The 24,123-nt window shown below is 32.3% G+C and overlaps 5 protein-coding genes across 5 annotated transcripts; all 5 read left to right on the forward strand.

The window, feature by feature from the left end:
* The first annotated feature begins 10,775 nt into the window (after positions 1–10,775).
* LOC116134806 (LEAF RUST 10 DISEASE-RESISTANCE LOCUS RECEPTOR-LIKE PROTEIN KINASE-like 1.4) lies at positions 10,776–11,618 on the forward strand. Its single transcript, XM_031420484.1, has one exon. The coding sequence runs from the start codon at positions 10,776–10,778 to the stop codon at positions 11,616–11,618; it is 843 nt and encodes a 280-aa protein (XP_031276344.1).
* Positions 11,619–11,801: 183 nt separating this feature from the next.
* On the forward strand, positions 11,802–13,567 carry LOC116135971 (LEAF RUST 10 DISEASE-RESISTANCE LOCUS RECEPTOR-LIKE PROTEIN KINASE-like 2.4). The gene is made up of 2 exons (XM_031421714.1): positions 11,802–11,997; positions 12,418–13,567. Exon 2 carries the CDS (start codon positions 12,615–12,617, stop codon positions 13,539–13,541), a length of 927 nt encoding a protein of 308 aa, XP_031277574.1. The 5' UTR covers positions 11,802–11,997; positions 12,418–12,614; the 3' UTR covers positions 13,542–13,567.
* A 1,142-nt stretch (positions 13,568–14,709) lies between these two features.
* Positions 14,710–15,766, forward strand: LOC116134883 (LEAF RUST 10 DISEASE-RESISTANCE LOCUS RECEPTOR-LIKE PROTEIN KINASE-like 2.7). The gene is made up of 2 exons (XM_031420598.1): positions 14,710–15,556; positions 15,714–15,766. The coding sequence occupies exons 1-2, from the start codon at positions 14,710–14,712 to the stop codon at positions 15,764–15,766; spliced, it is 900 nt and encodes a 299-aa protein (XP_031276458.1).
* A 2,741-nt stretch (positions 15,767–18,507) lies between these two features.
* On the forward strand, positions 18,508–19,401 carry LOC116134972 (LEAF RUST 10 DISEASE-RESISTANCE LOCUS RECEPTOR-LIKE PROTEIN KINASE-like 2.1). Its single transcript, XM_031420696.1, has one exon. The coding sequence runs from the start codon at positions 18,508–18,510 to the stop codon at positions 19,399–19,401; it is 894 nt and encodes a 297-aa protein (XP_031276556.1).
* Positions 19,402–20,946: 1,545 nt separating this feature from the next.
* Positions 20,947–23,719, forward strand: LOC116135061 (LEAF RUST 10 DISEASE-RESISTANCE LOCUS RECEPTOR-LIKE PROTEIN KINASE-like 1.2). Its single transcript, XM_031420792.1, is given in 3 exon segments — positions 20,947–21,903; positions 22,259–22,654; positions 22,740–23,719. Coding segments are annotated over 3 exon segments (2,055 nt in total). The 5' UTR covers positions 20,947–21,224.
* Positions 23,720–24,123: the final 404 nt, after the last annotated feature.

Here is a 24,123-nt window from a genome sequence, read left to right on the forward strand (position 1 = left end):
TTAATTGGCTTATACTAAGGATTTTACTGCTCTACACAGAGGATTCTAATCCATCTACATGTCAATTTTTTTTTTTTTTAAAGATAAATAGGAATCTAATTCCATATGGATAATAAGAAAACAAATATAAAATTTTATATTTATAAAAAGTATATGATATATCTTTTATATGGAACTTCAAAAATAATACCATTAAGGCATAGCATTTTTTATTTTTTAAAGTTATAAAAAAAAAAATGTTTTAAAATTGATAAGATTTTATTTTAGGATTTTATCCAAAACTGAAGCAAGCCAATCAAATTTTAGGGAAAATGAAACGAAGAAGGAAAGTTTTGTAAGGTGATGTGATTGGTACTTTGGTAGAAATATTGACGAAGGAAAATGTACAAGGAAATCACACGTGCGTAAAAGAGTAGGTAAGTCACGTGCGATAAAGTTGATCAATGATCAACAACAACTCATTGATGCTACAATAAAGTAATTTCTCTTTTTTTTTTTTTTTCTTATTATTTTATTTTAATTAACATGAGTTATTTGCCATTAGTTATAAATACATTACCTACCCCCGCCGCGGGAAAAAAAAAATATAGTTAAAATTTGTTCATTTTCTACAGTTAAAATTTGCAAACCATTAATTATATTGGTAGAATTGTAATGATACTAAGAAAATTGGTGGCATCATTTTTTTTTTTTAATCAAAATCTTCAGGATAGATGAAAAAAAAGAAAATAATAGATATACACATCATACGATAATTTATTATTTATCACAAACAATGTGATTAATTTGATATATCTTAACATGAGTTGAAATTAAATAAAGCTTGATTCTAAATAATGGAATTGGGTAATGTAAGTGTCTATAAAGATCTCGAATTCTAAACGATCCCAAATATAATAAGAACAAATAGTAGATCTGATTATCCAACTAACTCTAACTATTTGATTATTTTATTGTTACGTAAAATCGTACAGAATATATTTTAAAATTTTGAGAAAAAATCGTACAGAATATATTTTAGAATTTTGAGGAAATCATAATAAATGATCATTTTTATTTTGTCAATTAAGATAAAATCAAAGAAGATTTTTGTAGGTCCAAGACAAATTTAGACCCCTCCATGAGCACAACTCACAAAGCATGGCTTAGAGTGATTGCCTTTAGCCTTTATATATATATATAAAGCGCTATAAAGCATCTAATGAAAGCTGGCAATTATTTGAGAATGCTTCACCATTTGGACCCAACTTCCCATTCATTTTCTGTTTCTAGTTTAGAGCCTGCAATTTTTGACAGTTCATTTTTTTTTTTTTTTAAATTTAATTTCTTTTAGGAGCCATCCCATCTAGGCATAAAACAAAAAATAAAGACAATTTCAATCCCCTAATTTATTAAATATATATTATCATCTTATCATGTTAAGTCAATGCCCAATCAATGGGCTGGCTAAGCTAATCCTTATCTAGTTTTGACCGATAAGTGATTTTTGGATTTTTTTTTTTTTTTTTTTTGACTGACCGCATTAACATGACTAATCTTTTAAACCTGAAGTTAATGATCGAGTATATCCTCTAGTGATCATTTCTATTAGTTACCGATCGGATATATCCTCTAGTGGTCATTTCTATTAGTTAATGATCGGATATATCCTTCAGTGGTTATCCTTAACTATTTAATAACCGATGTTACTCAAACTTATGGTAGATGTTTGAGACATAAATAAGTATTGTTTTGGTTTAGGAGATTAAATATATTTATTTGTTTATTATATGATGAAACAAAACCACAAGCTTTAGCATATAATGTTTTGAAAAATGAATTGGATTAGTTGACTATTTGACTTGAATAGTTGAACACAACTAATGCAGACTCATTTGTTTCCAAAAACATAAAAAATACAGTTAGGTTACAGCTTTGAATGCATATGATATTTATATTTTACCAAATAAATTAATTTGACCCTAAAAGCTGACTTGATCACTGTTCAGCCTTTGACTTAAAACTAATCTATTATTTATAAATATAATAATTTAAACTATATGGTAACTTTATTCTATTCTTCTATAATTATAAAATCACAATTAGGTAAAGTCAGATAAAGGTGCATAAAATAAGACATATTAATGCTATGTGATAAGAATATCTCAACCAAATTTTTTCTTAATGATGTGATTGTATCAAATCTAATCAATATTACTCATTAATCAACCTAATTAAGAAAAATTCCCATTGGTTTTTCAAATGAAATTGGTCTTAGAAAGGGAAATTAAGGTAAGTCCAAAGTCCAAATCAAGATGGAACCCACCAAGCTAGTTAGCGGTAGAAAAATGAGTGGGCCTGGTGGCCCAATTAAATTTTGGCCATTTTGGACACAAAAGGAAGATAAGGACATTTGTTAATGGTTAAAAATTGTGCCCAAAGATTGAGAATTGATAGATGCGATTGAAAGTTTTGGTGTATGAGCTGTTTGTGTGTTTTTGGAATTTCTCTATCTATTGTAAGGGTAAATGTAACATCCTAATCCAATTAGCATATTCCAAAGTTTAATTCAAGAATAATTCCAAGTGACACACTAATAAGTTAAAATATTCTCTATCAAATTGTTTGGGGGCATCCAGGCCCAAAAGATAAGGCCAAATTAGGAATTTTGGAAAATATGACTTAGAGAACAATAATTTCAAGAACAAGATTATACTTTCTACATGTCATATCAAAGTAATGTGACATGTGAGCTCACATAATATTAAATAATGTGAATTTCATGCCAAATTTGTTTGTTCAAACTTTTTTTTTAAAGAGGATTTAAATAAATAACTCCTTCCTAATTTCAATGACTTGGAAAAGACGACGGGATGGAAGAGCTACCGTTTTCATGAAACTTAGGCCATTTGTCTTGTAAATAATCAATTCTCGATTAATTACATATAAACTACTATATAATATGAGTTATAGACTCTAAACTTGAAATTCAATATTAAAAAATCACATCTAATTTTGAAATATTTAAATATATTACTATATGATACAAAAGCGTTATTAATATATTATTCAATGCACTCAAAGATTTAATTGTTCTTATGTACTGACATTTTAATTTCTTTTAAATTCATAAACTTTAGTTTTTAGTAAGATTAATATGATCAATATCAGTTAAGTCAACATCTGATTAGAATATTCCAGACTTAATTAAAGAACAATTTTATAAAGGGCACACTAATAAGTCAAAAAAATTCTCCATCCAATACTTTAGGGCATAAAGACCCAAAAGATAGGGGCTAATTAAGAATTTTCTAAAATATGAAGAAAGATAAAAAATTAGTGATATCATTTGCCATTGTGGCACCTAACAAATATTATTATTATTACTATCAAAATAAATTTGAATCCTGCTGATTTTCTAAAATTATCTGACGTGCCAAACTTCTTCCTATGCATAAAATGTTATCCAACAGGAAAATAATTGAGCCAAAACAATTTATTTTCTTTTAAGCTCAATTTTTATGTTGAAAAATTAAGATAAAAGAATAAAACAATTTTAATGATTTGGGTTGTGTATTATGAGCCCATATATTTTATACCTTTGGATGTCTCTAACTAAAACACAAAGCCCAGGATGGATAATAACCCAAAATATCATGCTTACTAATATTTGATTTTCTCCAACATCTTATGAATTAATAAAAAAAAAAAATTGATTATATTATTTATATATTTTCAAATTCTAATAATCCTTAATGATGAGTGAAAATCCAATATATATGTTTGTTAGAGTAACTTAGTAAAAGATTAAAAAAAACAAGTGGCATTGACATCCCAAAGCAACAATTTTCAGTTGTTTAATTAATCGGATACACAATTAATTGCTTCATGAATAAATCTTCAACGCATGAACTAAAATAATTCATTATATATTCCACAAATATTACCATTCACTGAATGGTAATATTTGTGGAATATAATTCACTATTCATAAAATCACAAATTTCCCATGGAAATATATAGCGTTTGTGCTTGTATGATATTTGAAAAATCATAACACATGCATAAATAAATATTTGATTATTATTATTATTTTTAATTAAAATCATATATCACGTCGTTTATGTTAATTAATTTAGCAAGATTAATTTAGTAGTTAGTAGAGATTGGATCATGAAATAGAGATACTAATAGTATAATTTCTATAGCGTAACAAGAAAAACAATTTTAAACCCCAAGGAGTAAGGGTGTTCATAACCAGTTTACAAATTTTCTGAACTAAACCGGTTTTTCGGTTCAGGAATTTTCCTCAACCGAAACTGAACTAATTAAGGAGAAAACCAGTTTCTCGTTAACCGGTTTTGAACCGGATTTCCCTTTAAACTTTTTTTTTCTTTCTCTAATTTAACTTATTTTTTATTTTGAGAGGGAAGAGAAAAGTGAAAATCGGTGAGGACTAAGGAGAAATGTATGTGTTTGTGTGAAAAAAAAAGAGGAGAAATGCGTAAAGGGCGAAGAGTAAAGAGAAAAAGATTTGGGGATTTAGGGTTTTTTAATTTTAAAAGTGAAAACTGGTTTTAAAATTTCTTTAAACCGGTAACGGAACTAAATTCCCAGATTATGTATTTCCTTGAACCAAAACCGAATTGGTTTTTCGGATAATGGGAAAATTGGTTTGGCTCGGTTTCTGCGTTTTTTTGAACACCCTTACCAAGGGGCTGACTTAGCAGTTTAGAATATTTGCTTCATTTCTTAATTTCATGGGTTCAAACCTTGGAGTTACCTACCATAATAATATTGTAGTTTACCTGGTCCTTTATGTAAGGTATTCAATGAACCCCAAGGATTAGTTAACATGCGCGCAAGTTGGTCCAAACATTCCGGTTAAAAATAATAATAATAATAATAATAATAATTTTAATGAGAGAACAACAAATTTAATGACTTAGAGAATGATTTCAGTTGGACATTATTAGTCTCATACATTTTAATCCAATGTTTTCTATATAATTAATCCTCAATGAATTACATATAATTTAAAAGTATATAACTCTGAAGTAAACTCAATATTAAATTTTCGGTGATATTTGATTAACATCGGGACCGAAAACTTAAAGATAAGTGAAGGAATATATAAATAAAATAAAATAAAAATTCAAAAGGAATAATTTCTATAAATGAAAATATACGGGACCTTATCAACAACCAAAACGACAATCACATGGGAAGGTTAAGCATTTAGTATTTATCTTGAGATCGCTTCCTTGGCAGATTGGAGAGTGGATTCCGCGGCGGCAGCGGCACCCGCCAAGACACCACCACTGGTGTTGGGACTCTTCTGGGGATGGGGCTGGTGAACCACCTCCACACTCTTCACCTGTTGGCCTTGCCCCGCTGAAGACACATAATTAACGGTTTCCACCTTTCTCTCAACTACACCTTGTGGATTTGTAGTTTCAACCTCCTGTAATGAAAATAAAATACAAAATTATACATGAGATCAGCATTATCAATGTAACAAAATACAGAGAGATATTTAGAAGTTACCCTCCTAGTATCTGAATTCATGTTGAAGGTTACAGAGATCAACACGGATTTTAGTGAATTGTTCAATAACTTACGTTAGATGTTAAAACAGTGACATAAATTGCTTAGTCTTCAATGGACTACTATAACTTAGCCATAGGAGATGGCCCTGATACAATGCTAACACCTCCACATGTCACCCTATTTCTGAGAAAACTGTTCACAGATTGTTACCATTTGAAATTAAAATCACATATCACATCGTTCATGTTTCTACTAAACAAAATCATATTAGGTCTATTTTTTAGTTAGAATAATATTTACTTATTTATAAGACCTGGGTGCTACGGTCTATTTCGTTTGGAAGGATAGGAACAACAGATTTTTTAAAGGGGATTTTACAGATGCTTGGACAATTCACAACCACATTTGGAACATGATGAGAGATAGGGTTATGGACCTCAATAAAATGAAATCTTCCATGGCCAATAGAAGACTTGCAGAGATTTGGGGATTATTTATGACTATCTTCAAAACCAATATGTGACGAATATGAGTTTTCCTAACCCAAGGCTAGTCCTGAGGTAGGAATGATATTGTGTATTATTGTTCTTAATCTTGTTTAAGGTTTTTTGAATCCTATATCATGGTATGTCTTGTGGTAGAATGTCTTTGCCTTTGTGTTCCTTTGCTTACTCCTCTCTTCTTGTCTTTTATCATTCGCATGCTTAAGATAAACAAACAAGAGGAGATTAGGTTCTCAGTCTATTAGGTTTGTGTTTTTGTTCCTTTCTTAGAGCTTGTCTCAAAGTAGGATTGTTAGTTTTTTTTATGATCTTTCTATATATTATTTCTTTCTTTTAATGATAATACGGATTACCCTAAAAAAAAAAAAAAAAAAAAAAAAAAAAAAAAAAAAAAAATTCTATTTACCATGAGTCCTGACAGTTTAATTTCCTAATAGTTTGAATATTGTTGGAATAGAATACTGTGATTACACCTTGATCACATAATTCTATGATTGTACCTGATTCCAGAAATTATGTTTCAATCAATCGTCCTAAATGTATGTGATTAGGACTTTATTACAGGGTTGTATTTTCATTCTTACACTTACACTTTTTGTATGAATTGAACAATGTACAAGCATACAAAAGACACAATATACAGAAAAAACACTTTTTGCTCAAATCAAATCTCTTTTTGGCATACTCTGGCAGCCTCTTCTTCTTCAAACTCTGACAGGTATCATTAGAAATTAACAAGGGTAGAATTGTAATAAACAATTGGTCAATGTTTGTAATTTCCACCAATAATTATTGGTAATTTGTCTACATATATCTTTTCTATGTCGCAACTAATATTGTCTTGGTTCTTTTATTGATTCACATTCTTCACTTTCATGATCACGTTTCTCTTTGGAATTCTTATTGTAATAATTTTCTTCATTCCTTTCTTTGAGAGCAAACATCCAAACGCGGTTTGAAAATTCAAGTAAAGGATTTGACACCCTCCCCGACAACCCCAACCCAGCCCCCCGGCGTTTATACAGAAAACTGATAATGCCAAGCGGTTGGTGAGAAAAGTTGTAAGATCCTAATTAAGAAGTGCTTTTTTCAAGTCTTCATAATTGCTTTCGATATTTTTAAGGAGTTGTCAACAAAATAGTTACCAGATTCACAAAAGGATCCCGAAATTACAGGGAAACTTAGCAGTGGAAATAATTTTATTCAAGTAAAAGCAGGTCAAAAGTGAGGTTCTTCAACTTTAAAATCTTCAATTTTCCAAAATTAAAACAATGTTAAAAGTACTTATTAAATGCGAATCATTTCTTCAGATGGTAGGAATTAAATGTTAATTATATTCTTAGATGTTAAATTTTAAAACCGAAATTAATATATCTTAAATTAATTATATACACTCACATAGTAATATAAATTGAGTTCTTTTATCATCCTATCCCATAAAATGTTTAAGATCTTATTATAAAACTACCTCAGAGTGGTCGAGTAATTCGATAGAGATTCTTAAGCAAGGACGTAACCAAGATTCTGAGTTAATGGGTTTAAAACATCAAAGTTGATAAATTTATAATAAAATATATAATAAAGTAATAAACATAAAAAATATACTTTTAAAAGTTATATATATCAAATTTACAATTATCCTCGATGATTTTTCATATTCCGAAAACGTTGCATAATTGTTTCATTGACAATTCCATCAAATCTCTCTCTCTCTCTCTCTCTCTCTCTCTCTCTCTCAATATATGTAATGAGACAATCATTTATTTGATCTCTCATTCGATTTTATAATCGATTTTTCATAATCTTTATCGCAGAAAATGCTAGCTTTTTCAACACTTGTTGTTGCAATGGGTAATACCAATGCTAATTTCACAAGTAAATAAATCAAAAGATATACCATGTTCTTCTTTGTTTGAACCAACTTTTCAGTAGGAGCATCAATTCTATTTAATGTCAAAAAATCATTATTAGAGTGCTTATCAAGAAACCACTATAATAAAATTGTTCTACGGTAACATGCGAAAAATGCTATTGTAGATAAAGGGTAGCATTTTTTTTTTAGCATACTATTACAACCCATGTTACTAAAAAAATGAGCCTTTGGTAACACTTTTTGCATGTTATTAATAGTTATTTAAATTTTAGTGTTGAGTATATTATAACACTTATTTGTAGTTACAGGTAAATTTTAGTTAACACTTTGTAAATACTATAAATTATTTTTTTGTAATATTCTTAAACTGTTATACCTTACTTTTTTATAACATTCTTAAAATGTTATAGATTTATAATCTATAACATTTTTAAAATGTTGTAGATAAGTTTTTCGTAACATTGTTAAAATATTATAGAATAATTATTAGTAAAAATATAATATGAGAGGAAATGAAGAAGAGAGAAAAATTTAAAAAGTGTTAATTAATAATTCATTTTGGGGGTCAATATGAAGTTAATTGGGGTTAAAATTGTAAACTCTATAAAATATTAATACTTTTTTGAAATTTTTGAAAAGTTGAGTGGGTTCATTTGAACCCACAACTCACTACGTGGCTACGTGCCTGCTCTTGGGTGTATTACTCAAGAGGCCAGTCCTGAGTTCTAGTCACTCCTCAGTTGTTAATAAGGGTAGTTATTGAAGTTCTTACTCAGCCAGTAGTTCTAAAATCTTGAGAGATTAGTTGAGATGTACNGTAAAGGCGGTTGGTGAGAAAAGTTGTAAGATCCTAATTAAGAAGTGCTTTTTTCAAGTCTTCATAATTGCTTTCGATATTTTTAAGGAGTTGTCAACAAATAGTTACCAGATTCACAAAAGGATCCCGAAATTACAGGGAAACTTAGCGGTGGAATAATTTTATTCAAGTAAAAGCAGGTCAAAAGTGAGGTTCTTCAACTTTAAAATCTTCAATTTTCCAAAATTAAAACAATGTTAAAAGTACTTATTAAATGCTAATCATTTCTTCAGATGGTAGGAATTAAATGTTAATTATATTCTTAGATGTTAAATTTTAAAACCGAAATTAATATATCTTAAATTAATTATATACACTCACATAGTAATATAAATTGAGTTCTTTTACCATCATATCCCATAAAATGTTTAAGATCTTATTACAAAATTACCTCAGAGTGGTCGAGTAATTCGATAGAGATTTTTAGACAAGGACGTAACCAAGATTCTGAGTTTGTGGATTCAAAACATCAAAGTTAATAAATTTATAATAAAATATATAATGAAGTAATAAACATAAAAAATATACTTTTAAAAGTTATATCTATCAAAATATCAAATTTACAATTGTTCTCGATGATTTTTCATATTCCGAAAACGTTGCATAATTGTTTCATTGACAATTCCATCAAATCTCTCTCTCTCTCTCTCTCTCTCTCAATATATGTAATGAGACAATCATTTATTTGATCTCTCATTCGATTTTTCATAATTTTCATCGTAGAAAATGCTAGCTTTTTCAACACTTGTTGTTGCAATGGGTAATACCAATGCTAATTTCACAAGTAAATAAATCAAAAGATATATCATGTTCTTCTTTGTTTGAACCAACTTTTCAGTAGGAGCACCAATTCCATTTAATGTCAAAAAATCATTATTAGAGTGTTTATCAAGAAACCACTACAATAAAATTATTCTACGGTAACATGCGAAAAATGCTATTGTAGATAAAGGGTAGCATTTTTTTTTTTTTTTAGCATACTATTACAACCCGTGTTACTAAAAAAATGAGGCTTTGGTAACACTTTTTGCATGTTATTAATAGTTATTTAAATTTTGGTGTTGAGTATATTATAACACTTGTTTGTAGTTACAGGTAAATTTTAGTTAACACTTTGTAAATACTATAAATTAGTTTTTCGTAATATTCTTAAACTGTTATACCTTACTTTTTTATAACATTCTTAAAATGCTATAGATTATTATAGATTTATAATCTATAACATTTTTAAAATATTGTAGATAAGTTTTTCGTAACATTGTTAAAATGTTATAGAATAATTATTAGTAAAAATATAATATGAGAGGAAATGAAGAAGAGAGAAAAAATTAGAAAGTGTTAATTAATAATTCATTTTGTGGGGTCAATATGAAGTTAAATGGGGTTAAAATTGTAAACTCTATAAAATATTAATACTTTTCTGAAATTTTTGAAAAGTTGAGTGGGTTCATTTGAACCCACAACTCACTACATGGCTACGTGTCTGCTCTTGGGTGTATTACTCAAGTGGCCAGTCCTGAGTTCTAGTCACTCCTCAGTTGTTAATAGGGGTAGCTATTGAAGTTCTTACTCAGCCAGTAGTTCTAAAATCTTGAGAGATTAATTGAGATGTACGTAAACTGGCCCGGACACCTCCAGTCATAAAAAAAAAAAAAAAATCTTATTATAACTAATAATTTAGCGAGTTTATTACAATTTTCTCCTTGAGGTATTATGAAATAACAAATTTTTTTCTTTCAAGAATATGAAATAACAATTTACCTCTTATAGTCATTGTTTTATTAGTGTTTTTGTCATCTAGTTAAATATATTTTACACTTACTATATAGTAAAATTTGAACAAAATACTAATAGTATAGGGTAAATTGTTATTTACTTATACCTTTGAGAGAAAATTTTAATAAAACTCTTAGTTAGTTAATTTTTTTTTAAATAAATAATTACACTTATAATCAAATAGAAAAAGTATTATTCATTAATCATCATTGATCCCATAAACGAATCTTACAAAAAAATGTACAGCCAACTTTATCGACAGTTTATTCTCCTTCTCCACTCCGTTATTATCGCCATTTTCTGCAACTTGATCGTCCTTCCAGCATCTTTTCGCCATGATGATGACCGGTTTGTGGCCTGCAGCCAGTCCTATTCATGTGGGTCGACAATACAGAACATTGGCTATCCCTTTTGGGGAAACACCAGGCACCGGTACTGTGGGAAAGAAGGATTCGAGCTCAAATGTCACCACAATCAGTACTCTCTCATTGAGACTGGACCTCAAAAATTTCGAGTCCTGAAAATCAACAGCCCTGAGAGAATTATAACCATCGCCCGAGATGATCTTTGGGATGACTTTTGTCCTGGAATATTCACCGAAACCAATTTAGGCCATGCTCTCTTTCATATAGCTCCAAACAACGTTAGATACTTCTTCAGATTGTTTTATGACTGCAGTGGCAAGATCTCACTTCTACAGAATTCAAGTTCGTTTAGATGTAAAGTAGAAGGTAGAGAGAGAATTGCTTTTTACTTCAGTGGCCAACTGTTGGGAGAAAAACTTCCGAACCTCACCAGTATTTGTAATAATTATATCAGAGTCCGCGTTTCGTGGAGTTCAGTGGATCATCTTCGGGCTGGGGAGTTCGGAAAGGCTTTGAATAAAGGGTTTGATGTGGAGTATACTGCACGTTTCTGTAAACCTTGTGAGTCTTCTGGAGGAATGTGTGGATCTAATTGCTCAACTTCGAATCCTTTAACTGTGTACTCAACTTCGAATCCTTTTGTGTGCTTTTGCCGTGATAAAGCTCTTCCAAAATCCTGCGCTTCTGGTAAGTATCCAGTTCTTTTTCTTCATTAGTTTTACCAATTTTCGAGTACTAAATTTCCATGTAGTAGCGAAAGTACTAAATTTCTTTGATTTAATGTTCTTTCAACTCTACAATAAATAGCCTAATGAAAGGGCTTAACAGTAAACAGTTCACAAGCTTTTTAGAGTAAGTAATAAATTCATTCTTAATTACCCTGTTTGGTTACATAATTTTCATACTATAATTGATATGGTTATTGTTTTGATTCATTCATTGTATTTTTTTATCACCCATCTTGAAATTATATGGATTGGCTAACTATTGACTTATCAATCTATAGGGTCTTGTTATCTTCTAACTCTTCATTACTGTAAACGATTATATGTACAGGCAATGGTTCGAAATTGGATCTGAAGTTTTTTATAATAGGTAATAATAAAAACTCTCCTAATTTTTATTGCTGCTTCTTCCTTTGCATCCAGTTCTTCATCACTCTATTTCTTGTTCAAATGTACTCAAAATCATCAAGTTTACCGCTAATATATGAGTAACAATATGCATCATTTGAAGAATGTTCATTATCAAGTTTCTGCACAGAGCCAAATTAGCTTTTTCTTAACGAGTAATTCAATAAATAATAGGGACATGGCTCCTAAAGGGACTAGGCGATAATATGTTGAGAAAAAGAAAGATTTTTTTTAACTAAAAGTGGTGAAACTAATCAGTTTCTCGTTCTTCATTCAACTTCCACTGTATATAGCAAAATTGTAATATAAAAAAGGCCAACAGCTTTTCTCGTCCACTGAATATTCAGCACTGATATTCTTTTTCTTTCTTTTCTTTTGACAGGTTTTATATGTGCAGGAATTGGAATATTAACAGTCATCTGTGTCATTATTCGCTGTTTCAGATTAACGAATTCGTCAATTGTATTAACCGGCTTTTTCAGGAAGGTAATTAGAAAGAATGATCAAGATATTGAGGCATTTATCAGAAATTGTGGACCTCTAGCTCCAAAACGGTACAGCTTTTCAGAAGTTAAGAGGATGACCAATTTATTCAAAGATAAACTGGGCCAAGGAGGTCATGGTGATGTCTTCAAAGGGAAGTTATCAAATGGACATCTTGTAGCAGTGAAGCTCCTAAATACATTCAAAGGAAATGGCCAAGAATTCATCAACGAAGTTGTAAGTATCAGTAGAACATCCCATGTTAATGTTGTCACACTACTGGGATTTTGTTTAGAGGGTAGCAAGAGAGCTCTTATCTATGTGTTCATGACTAATGGGTCACTTGATAAATTCATACACAGTGAAGATGATTTGAAGGCTAGTCAGTGCTTGGGCTGGGAAAAGTTGTACGAAATTGCATTAGGAATAGCTAGAGGGCTAGAGTACTTTCATTGTGGTTGCAATACAAGGATTTTGCATTTTGACATAAAACCTCGTAATATTCTTTTTGATGAAGATTTTTGTCCCAAGATATCTGATTTCAGTCTTGCAAAACTATGTCTTAACAAGGAGGGCATTGTATCGATGTTGGAGGCTAGAGGACCTATTGGACATATTGCTTCAGGAGTATTCAATAAAAATGTTGAAGAAGTTTTACAGAAGTCTGATGTCTATAGTTACAGAATGATGATTCTAGAGATGGTTGGAGGAAGAAAAAATAAAGATGTTGGAGTGGTTCATACTAGTGAAACATATTTTCTGCATTGGATTTACAAACATGTCGAGAAGGGCAAAGAATTAAAATGGCATGGTGTAAATAGCTCGGAGGAAAATGAAATTGCGAAGAAGATGATTATTGTAGGTTTATGGTGCATACAAACTCGCCCATCGGATAGGCCATCCATGAACAAGGTAGTAGAAATGTTACAAGGAAGCGTTGAAGCCTTGCATATTCCACCAGAGCCTTTCTTATCTTCTTCTGAAAGACTACCAATATATTCTTCAAACACATCCATGTCATGACTTAATGTTTAGAGAATAGAATTAATGGTTCAATACATATTTGAAGCTATTTATAATTGATGTGCATTTTTTAATGACCTTTCATTCTAGGCTTTCTCATGTGGATCGATTGTATTGAATATACCGTATCCTTTCTGGGAAACAAAAGGCTGCCAAACCATGCTAAAAATGAGGAATAGTTAGGTATATTGCTCCAATAGTATTTAGTAAAAACTTTGGAGAAGCTTCACCAAAGTTTGATGTCTAAAACTACAGAATGATGATTTTGAAGATGGTTTGAGGAAGAAAAAAATCAAGCTGTTGGAGTGGTTCATACTAGTGAAATATATTTTCTATATTGGATTTACTGGCATGTCAAGCAGGGCAAAGAATTAAAACGGTCTGGTTTATATAGCTGCGAGGAAAATGAAATTGCAAGGAAGATGATTATTGTGGGTTTGGTGTATACAAACTCGCCCATCAGATAAGCCATCCATGGACATGGTAATAGATCTGTTACATGGAAGCATTGAAGCCTTGCAAATCTCACCAAAGCCTTTCCTTTATTCCCCTCCAAGCTCATCAGTAAATTCTTCCACCATAGCTATTTCATGATAAATTCTCATTAGATTTGCTATTCAAACTTCTTTACAAGAAATAATTATAAAGAAAACTCTTTATTATTTTCATGACTACGTAATGAATATATATTAGCAAATTGATATACTTAATTAATTGTTGAAGGTAGAAAATTACTTAATTTGATATATTAATCAATGGACCAAATGCTGTAAAGGGTTTGTCAACGCTTATAGGGTCCGGAACCAATTGATATAGTCAAATACAAAAGTGCAAACTGAACAATCAAGGAATTCCCAAATTCAATATTTTAAGAGCCACCAGGGCAAGATCATTGCAGAAAATTCACTCAACCGATTGGCTCACACCTCCAAGGTATTCTGCCAAAATTAAAGTAACATGAGGAAGCCTTAAATTGTACAACAGGGCTACAAAAAATTTGACTTTCCGACGGAAATGAATTACTAGGAAAATTCGATTTTAAGTCAACTCCCATTGGATTTTAGGTCAACTCTTTTATAAATATTTTTAACACATGTTTCCAATCATGAAAGCTTCCATTCACTTACAAAACTTTTCTTTGCTAAGCATTTCTCAAATCCTCTTGATGATGACTTTCTCTATCCTCCAAATTTTCCTTCTCTTCTTCTTCAAAACCAGCATCGTAATCTCAATATTAATCGTACCAAGATATGTTCATGGCTATAATGAAGGATATTCCAAATGTTCTTCCACATTCAACTGTGGAAATTTCACAGGGATTGGCTACCCTTTCTGGGGTAACAACAAACCTGGATATTGTGGGCATCCAGGCTTCAAGCTAGATTGCCAGGGAGAAAAAATCACAATAGAAATCATGTCTTTGAAGTATCAAATCCTTGATATCAACCTCGAATCTCAACTCCTACACATCGCAAGAACGGATTTTTTGCAGAACAACATTTGTCCTTCAAGCTTTGTTAATAGTTCCTTAAATGCCAGTCTCTTCAGTTACACAATCAACGATGGTTATGCCACCTTGTTATACGATTGCGATCCAACGGCCAAAGCTCATGAAGAACCCAATGAGTTTTCTTGTCCAATAAACAACCACCCTCGCGGTGCTTACTTTATTATGCCGACAAATTTTTCAAGTAATTATAAACCTGCAAGGGGATGCAATATCAGTCTCTTGATGCCGGTGTTGGCGATTTCTGTTCAAAGATATATGAATCTTTCTTTAACCGTTGATGAAGTTATAAAGGAAGGTTTCGAAGTTAGGTGGATTATGGAACAAGTGCAATGCAAGAATTGTATTAATTCAGGTGGGAAATGTGGATATAACTTGAGTCAGAAGGAATTTAGCTGTTTTTGCCGCGATGATGAAGCTTACGCATGGACCTGTCCAAGTCCCCAACCGCCACCCTTTAGCCAGCAGCATTTTCCTGCAACTCCTCCTGCGGATGATAATGGACAAGGTATGTTTCATTACTTCACTCTCTTTAATATTTTGGATAAATAATATGAGGCATCATTATATATAGATATAAATCTTACTAAGTTAAAAGTATTCATTTTTTGTTGTATATAGATGACAGCATATTTTTATCATTAATTTCTTTATACGTACTTAAGGCATTGGTTACTTGGCTTACATATTCTTGGGGTTTGGGAAAATAGCCACTTGATAGAGTGTTTCTCGGAAAATAACCTTTCCGAAGTTTATTGCAAATATAGCCAAAAGTTATTGCAATTTGATTAAAATACCCTAGTTGAAGTCTCACTAATGTTGTATGCTTTAGACTCTACTTAACAGAACTCAGTAACATCTGTTTGTTTGAGGAACAATTTTGCCACTGAAAAATCAATGACCCTGTTTGTTTCACTCTTTAAAATTTTTTTTTTGGTTATCCTATTGGAATTAAAAAATAGAATATGTATTTGTTTACTAATTGGGATCATTATTCTGAAAAATTAATATGAATCAAATAAGTTTTTTTCTATTGAAAATGAAAAGAGGAGGGGACTTGTTTTCTATTATCATATTTTATTCAACTTAAAACATTTTTCAAATTCTATTCAAATAAAAACAATTACCTTTCACTCCTCCCAATTTGAAAATTACTGCACCCAAGACCACCACCGCTTGCCAGCAATCACCGTCGGTCGTCGGCATCCAAACGATGCACGGCCGGTCGTGTGTCGATCTGAGTGTTAATGACAACTAGATCTATCTAGCCGTTGAAGACGACCATATTTTGGCCGTAGATTTAATTGTTTCTAGTCAGATCCACGGTGGATCTGGCAGAAAAGGCCAGATTGGTGCACGATTGACCAGATCCAGCCGATCGTGCATTGTTACGGTGACTGTTAGTTACCGTTCGGCGGTAGTGGCCAATGGCCAACAATGGCTTAGGTGGATGGGGGTATTTTTGTTATTTTTTAAGCTTTTATTGTGAGGGTTGTTTAGCTAAATTAACGAAAATTGGGGATTAAAATAATCTAAATATTTTTAAAAAAATATATCAAACAACTTTTTAACATTTTATTCAACTTTGATATAATTTTCAAATATTATACCAAACACATTTTTAAAATCTTATCCTATTCGATTTAATTAAACTTAACTCATTATTTTTGACCTTTTGAAGTAGGTGACAATGACATTACCCAATTCACTTCAACATTTGGCCAAACCCTTCCCCAAGTGGCTATATATTTGCGAAAAGTCCTACATACTTGGGTCAAATAGTTAGAATCTTTCTGAGACATTTGTAATATTGGAAATATGTCAAGATTATTTGGAGTTGGACTATGAACAGATAAAGTTTGAGTGGAGACATTTAGAGTTGGGCCCAAACCCAGAAGCCAATTAATTAGCCCATGCAATAAGAAGTTCGTTAGATTTAAGGCTACAGCTAGCATGCAGAAAAATCTTGAACAGCTGATTTAGCTTTCAAACACTCAAAAAATCTTGAACAAGCAAGGGCTGGTCAAGACCAAGGAAATGACGCAACTTGAAAGTAGACCTTTGACCTTTCAAAGGCAGACAGCTAAAGGATTAATATTTTTCTTCTTAATTTGTTTTTTTAAAAATCCTTTAATACATATAAAATAGCTTTATAATTTGATTAATTCAAAATATTTTGGGAAGTTGATAAATTGTTTTAGTCGCACTATTTGCACACAAATCTCAATACACATCATTAGAATTTTTAAAATTATTTTTGTATTTTAATCATATTTTTATTCAATTAGACATAAATATATTGATTTTATGTTTTAATTTTGAAATATATGAAATAGAAATCGAAATTTAATCAACTTCTAGTAAATGTATTTACATAATGGATGTAAGGAAAACTAGATTTTTGGGTATAATATAAATAACCTCAGCCTAGTTGTCATATCACAACATTTATTAATGTGGGGTTTTAGGTTTTAGTGAAAGAACAAATATAAAAATTGGGGGACATGGAAATTAAGTGTTAAATTAATTAAGAGGCTGCGGGTCTTTTCAACTACAATGCTTTGATAGATTAAAAATGCTATTTCTTAAGTTCAATTATATATAATTTTAATAAACCCTGTAAGCATGTGTTTACTGAAAAGGAATGTTTCACAGGCACCTATTAAAAATGCAAAATTGTATATAAATAAAAATTCAATATAATGCAAATTTGACTTAGGATTAATATATGTGCTTTGACTGCGCTCTTGCCAATCCCTTGATAGTCAAGTGATTTGATAGGGACTCTTGAAAGTATTATTCAAAAGGTTATGAATTTGAATCACTTCTCGGTTATTAATAGGGTTGACTATTCGAGTTTCAGGGTCCCAAAAAATTAGTTGAGATATGCATAAACTGATCCGAACAACCCACGTGTATATATATATATATATATATATATATATCCGTTTTTAAAATAATAATCTTCTCTTTCAATTTTCTGTCTTCTTCTTTTTTTAATTAAATATTTAAATTTGAAATTGAAGGTGTTAGTCAATCCAGTAAATTAAGTTAAACCTTAAGCATACGTTAAGGTTAGAAATACATAGAACTTGATTGGAACTGATTTCTGCCATTCGTAGTTTCATAAATTAATGTAACTGTGGCCCTCTTTTGTTCGCTGTTTCGCCCGCCTTTCCTATTTGATCACATTTTCTCCTGCGAAAGTCGAAGTCAACAGCCATCTTTTTCTATGTGTCGGATGTGGATTATTGTGATGGGCTTGCCTTTCTTCGTCAAATCAACTAGTCTCCCCCTTTACATTATAAAATTTCCACCATCTCTTTCGTGTCTATTTCTTCTTAATTATGTTACTCTACCGTTAACTATGAATCATCTTATGAGCATTTGACATAATATACAACCCATATCTTACCGACTCTCTCTTATCTCTGCATCACCTCCATCGCTTCCCACAGAATGAACAATAATCTCTTCCCACCACTTGCTCTTCACTACATGATTTTCACACTCTTCTGCATCTTGATCGCCATCCCTTCATCTTACTGTGATGATGAGCTGTACGAGGCATGCAGGAACCCCCACCCTTTCTCATGTGGTGGGTCGGTTGTATTGAATTTATTGTATCCTTTCTGGGGAGACGGAAGGCGGCGGGAGTGTGGTAAAAATGAATTCGAGCTCACTTGTGAAGACGATCTGCATCCTATAATAAACTTTCCATCTCAAAAGTTTCGAGTTTTGGACATCAACACAAATGATCAAACAGTGACAATTTTAAGATATGATCATAACTGGGACCTTACTGTTTGTCCTGAAAGACCCGCCGTGAGCGTTAATTTCAACGGATTTCTCTCCAATTACAGCTCAAACGTTCGAAACCTCAGTTTATTCTATAATTGTACTGATAAATCGCCACCGGGTTCAAATACTTATACTTGTCGTCAACAAGGAAGTGAAGATAGGAAAGGCTTTTACACAATTGATGACGAGCCAGACTATTTTCCAAATCTTACCAATACATGTGGCAATGTTACAAAAGTCCCCATTCTGTTCACTGCTGCTCTAGATAAGAACAAGAATGAACCTCAAAATGACCTGGAATGGCTGAGAGAAATTTTAGATATGGGGTTACAAGTGAAGTATGAGGCAGAGAACCGGCTCTGTTCTGCATGTCAATCTTCTGCTGGGATATGCGGATCTAATTATTCAAATTCAGGGGAATTTGTGTGCTTTTGCCGTGACAAACCTTGCCCTCATACCTGTCCTGTTATGAATGGTATGCATGCTCTGCCCACGCTCTTCCTTATTCATATTTCTTTACGTTGCATATACTCTAATTTCTCTTTGGTTTAACTATTGCAACATGTTTAATTAGTTTTAACCTTTTCAAAGCTGGGAAAGATCAAAGAACTCAGCATTTAGCAATTAGTAATAACCAGTAGTGCTGGTTCTCCTGGAGTGTGTGCTAGAAATTTCTTCGATATATTTTCAGTTTTCCCAAGGTTTAGGGATCTAGATTACTAAATGATTCAACTAATGGAAGACATATACTACTAGATATTTTTCTGGATGTTATTTTGATTTCTTCTTCACAATAATTTTTTGAGAAATCTCTTAATTTTCGCCGTTGGTAGTTAGAAAGGATTAATTAAACTCAAATATTCATTTATAATAGTTGGATGGAATTCTGGATTAGAATATTTTAATTACACCAACTCATGAATTTCTCTTTTGTTTTTTTGTTAGACTATAAAATAGTCTATGCAACTCTGGAATATCATAATATTGTTTTAATTAAATTGTGACAGGACTCGTTTGCCAAAAATATTTAATTTATGTAGGTGATGTCATGGATCCATAATGTTGGATTAGAAATTTTCTAAGATATTTGGTTGTTTATTTGTTGTGAATTTTCTTTTCTTCAATTATTTAACTTGTAGATTATAATGTCTGTTTGTTTCCTGGGCCATATTCTAATTCACAAATAATCAATTTTTTTGACGAGAACAAGCATATCCACTGACCATTCATAATCATCTACTCTAGTTGACTTGACTTTATGATTCCTTCGGTGAGCCTCATAGAAGGTGAGCTTGGTGAGTCTGAGTCAGCTATTTGAACTAGTCAAACTGTCAAAGTCTATGAGCGAAGGAGCTAGGAATTTGCCTTGGCTTTAATCGTTCAGTACTCCTCCTCCTTCACATGTTCAAATCAAAATCATACAGTTGAGTTATGTTCATCTTTCACGTATTTCATTTTTCCAAATGGGGTCTTATCCTATTGCCTAGCTTGATGACCACATATTCCTTCTCAAGTTTGAACTCACACTCTGACCAAGTCTTCTTCAACCTAACCTCAAATTGGAATTTTCTATTTCTGTGCCAGAAAAATGAATCTTTCTTTGATGGGTTTCGTTTGAGTAAATATTTAGTATTTGATTTGATCATTATCACATGACAGATTTCATTGACGTTTTCTTAAAAACTCTGTAAATCACTTCAAAATTTACCCTAATATGAAGTGTAATTAGGTTTGCTTTTCATTGTTTTCAATATACATTTTTTCCTTTCATAATATTTCCAAAAGCATATGAGGACAGGCACAGCCAACCAAAAGCTCTGTCTTTTTTCCACACTTTCGTTCAACCAACCAAGCCTCACTCAAAGTAGCCCACTAATTCAGAATCACTAATTCCTTGTACCCAAATGCCCCCCACCTACCCACTCTAAATTCTATTCCAGCTTTCGCAAAAGATCATTATTTCAACATGGGCAAGGCTATTTCAACTTTATTATAATTGTTGCAATCAGTATCAGAATTCAGAGTAATGTTGTCTTCTTCTTCAGTTAAATTCTGATCCAGTTAACATTTAAAACAATATTATAGTAATTTTGACTCTGTCCCACCTTCGTAATTGTTAATTGAAGTTGCAAAAAACTTTGTTTTCTCTTCAATCTGCTTTGTTTGTCACTTTGTGTCTGAAAATAGTTTTTTAAACTCAAGTCACATTCAACAACAAGAAAAGCAATGCTCAACAACTAATAAACTCAAAGTTTCCAACCTAGCCACACCAACTACACACTATTTTCCTTCATGCTTCCCTCTATTTCGGCACCTTTATCTCTTCTCCTCTTTACCCATTTCTCAATTTTATTTGCTTCAATCTTCCATCCCAAATGGATCCTCCCTGTTTCTTCACCTTCAAACCATTTCTTCATCAATGTGTTTTTGTCTTTATCATCATCTTCTTCACCTTAGCCCACCAGACAGTCTCTGATAAATCAAAATTTGAGGCGTGTGAACCGAAAACTTGTGGCAGTAACCTTACAATACGGTACCCTTTTTGGATTTCTGGAGAACAAGAATCTTACTGTGGCTCCCCTAATTTTGAGATCACCTGCAATGACCAGAAACCTGTACTCAACATTTCATATGGAGATTATATCATCAAAGATATCTTCTATGAAAACAGTTCTCTTCGTCTGGCAAACTCTGCAGCCTATGAGAACTCATGTCCAACTCCTTTTTACAATCTTACTCTTACTCGTACTCCATTCAATTTTGTTCCTAGTGATACAGATCTTTTCTTCTGGTACAATTGCTCCGATAAGCCTCCTGAGGATGGTACATATTCTATAAGTTGTGGTAAGAAGTATTCACACTACTATTCTTTTGCTGCTTTTCACAAGGAAATGCTTGTGAATTATTCTCTTGAGTCGTGCCAGTCTTCTGTTTACGCACCTCTGAATGTAGAAACCGGCGCCAATTTGTGGCAGATGAATTATACTGAAATTTTGAAGATCGGGTTCGTCTTGAATTGGACTGCACTTAGTTGCAGCAATTGTGAGGCAAGTGGTGGGCGGTGTGGATTCGATAATTCTGAATTCGTTTGTTTTTGCAAAGATAAAACTCATCATAAAACATGCGATGACGGTAATTCTATAGGAAGTTTATCCATTTCTCTTGTTTCCTCTATTAATGTTCTTGATTATTCACCGAACCAGACCCAGATTAACTGATTATTTTCCTTCAGTGTTCTTACTCTGTTTCCTCTGTTCTGAATTCTATTTTTGTCTGAACTTTATACATAACAGTATTGACTTCTGGAGTGGCCCAAATGCCAAACGCGCTTTCATAAAAATTCTTATTTAGTTTTTATTCAAATGATAGCTGTTCTTTTCTAACTTTTTCTTTAATGTGAATGATTCAGGCAATCCTGTTAATTGGAAAGGGAAGCTTGGTATAGGTAATACAGATTTATATACTGTTTTTACTGTTCAAAATATCAAAATTTCATCAGATTTACAATTCAGAAGTTTCTTATTTTTCTTACTTCCCTGAACAGGTTTCGGCGCAGCTTTCGTAGGCATGGGTTTAATGGCTGTTGCTTGCCTTTTCTATGTTCGTCGCAATAAAAAGAAACAAGCTCCCTCATCCTATGTGTCCCGCAGCGTTTATTCTAATTCCTCTTCTGTAGCAGATCTTGAGAAGGGAGATGACTTCCCTGGAGTTCAGCTCTTCACCTATAATGAACTTGAAGAGGCCACTAATAATTTTGATTCTACTAAAGAGCTTGGTGATGGAGGCTTTGGCACTGTATATTATGGTAAGAACTACATATCCTTTGTTTTTTGATTGACAATTAATGGATTATTTCATGGAAAATTAACTTTTTTTATGCTCATTACTAGGCAAACTCCAAGATGGGCGTTCTGTAGCAGTCAAGCGTTTGTATGAAAGCAATTACAAGAGAGTTGAACAATTCATGAATGAAGTTGAGATCCTAGCCCGGTTGCGCCACCAAAATCTTGTCTCTCTCTACGGGTGTACCTCTCGCCACAGCCGTGAATTATTGCTTGTATATGATTACATCCCCAATGGCACCGTTGCTGATCATGTACATGGTCCCCGTGCCAAACCGGGTGCACTCCCTTGGCCTACTAGACTGAAAATTGCCATAGAGACTGCAAGTGCATTGACATATCTCCATGCTTCTGATATCATCCACCGTGATGTGAAAACCAACAACATTCTTCTTGACAACAATTTCTGTGTCAAGGTTGCAGATTTTGGCCTTTCGCGTCTCTTCCCAACCAATGTCACCCACGTTTCGACTGCTCCACAAGGCACTCCTGGTTATGTTGATCCAGAATATCACCAATGCTACCAGCTTACGGACAAGAGTGACGTGTTCAGCTTTGGAGTAGTCTTGGTTGAGCTGATTTCATCCAAACCAGCAGTTGACATCACTAGACATCGACATGAGATTAACTTATCGAATATGGCAATCAACAAGATCCAAAACAAGGCATTGCACGAGCTTGTCGACCCAACTCTCGGGTTTGATTCAGACTACAAAGTGAGAAAAATGATAAATGCAGTAGCAGAGTTAGCATTTCAGTGCCTGCAAGGTGAGAAGGAGATGAGACCATCTATGGCCGATGTCTTGGAGACTCTAAAGGGTATAAAGAGTGATGGATACTATAAAGAAAAAGCAGAGGAGATGGACATTCCATCAGATGATATTGGATTGTTGCAGAGTGGTTCATTATTAGTTTCCCCAGATTCTGTGACAATCAAATGGACCAGCTCAAAAACAACACCTAATACCAGTACTTAATATAAGTTTCTTTATTCTTCCCATTTCACTACATTTTGGCTGGTTTCTTGAATGGGATGTATGTAAATATGTAGGATTTGTAATGCATAAATTGACGTAATCACTACTGGGTCAATGGGTATTTTTTCCCTTTCTATTAACCAACGGCCTGATTAACAGATTGTTTTGATTCATTTTTCTCTTCTTGATTGTACCTCTGTGTTTGGGTAAGTATAATGTTTATTCTTTGTAATCAAAGTTGAGTATTATGTAATAATATATGCCATAAGTTTTTAGTATTATGTAATAATATATAAGTTTTTACTTTAATATTATATAATTATCAGAATTATAACTAATCTTGTGCCATAACTTTTCTTGTTTCTGCATTTCCTTCCTTTGCAGTAGAGATGACAAAAGCTACAGTAATAAGTGTTTGAAAGCAGGTTTTTTTTTTTTTTTTACTTCAATGGATC

The sequence above is a fragment of the Pistacia vera genome, unplaced genomic scaffold (genome assembly GCF_008641045.1).
Source record: "Pistacia vera cultivar Batoury unplaced genomic scaffold, PisVer_v2 Contig1002, whole genome shotgun sequence".
Lineage (NCBI taxonomy): Eukaryota > Viridiplantae > Streptophyta > Magnoliopsida > Sapindales > Anacardiaceae > Pistacia > Pistacia vera.

Excerpts from the sequence above, each read along its gene's own strand:
- LOC116134972 (XM_031420696.1), top strand. The coding sequence starts at position 18,508 with ATGAACAATAATCTCTTCCCACCACTTGCTCTTCACTACATGATTTTC.
- LOC116135971 (XM_031421714.1), top strand. The coding sequence starts at position 12,615 with ATGACCAATTTATTCAAAGATAAACTGGGCCAAGGAGGTCATGGTGAT.
- LOC116134883 (XM_031420598.1), top strand. The coding sequence starts at position 14,710 with ATGACTTTCTCTATCCTCCAAATTTTCCTTCTCTTCTTCTTCAAAACC. Across the intron at positions 15,557-15,713 it reads TGCGGATGATAATGGACAAG|GCATTGGTTACTTGGCTTAC; the intron begins GTATGTTTCATT and ends TACGTACTTAAG.
- LOC116134806 (XM_031420484.1), top strand. The coding sequence starts at position 10,776 with ATGTACAGCCAACTTTATCGACAGTTTATTCTCCTTCTCCACTCCGTT.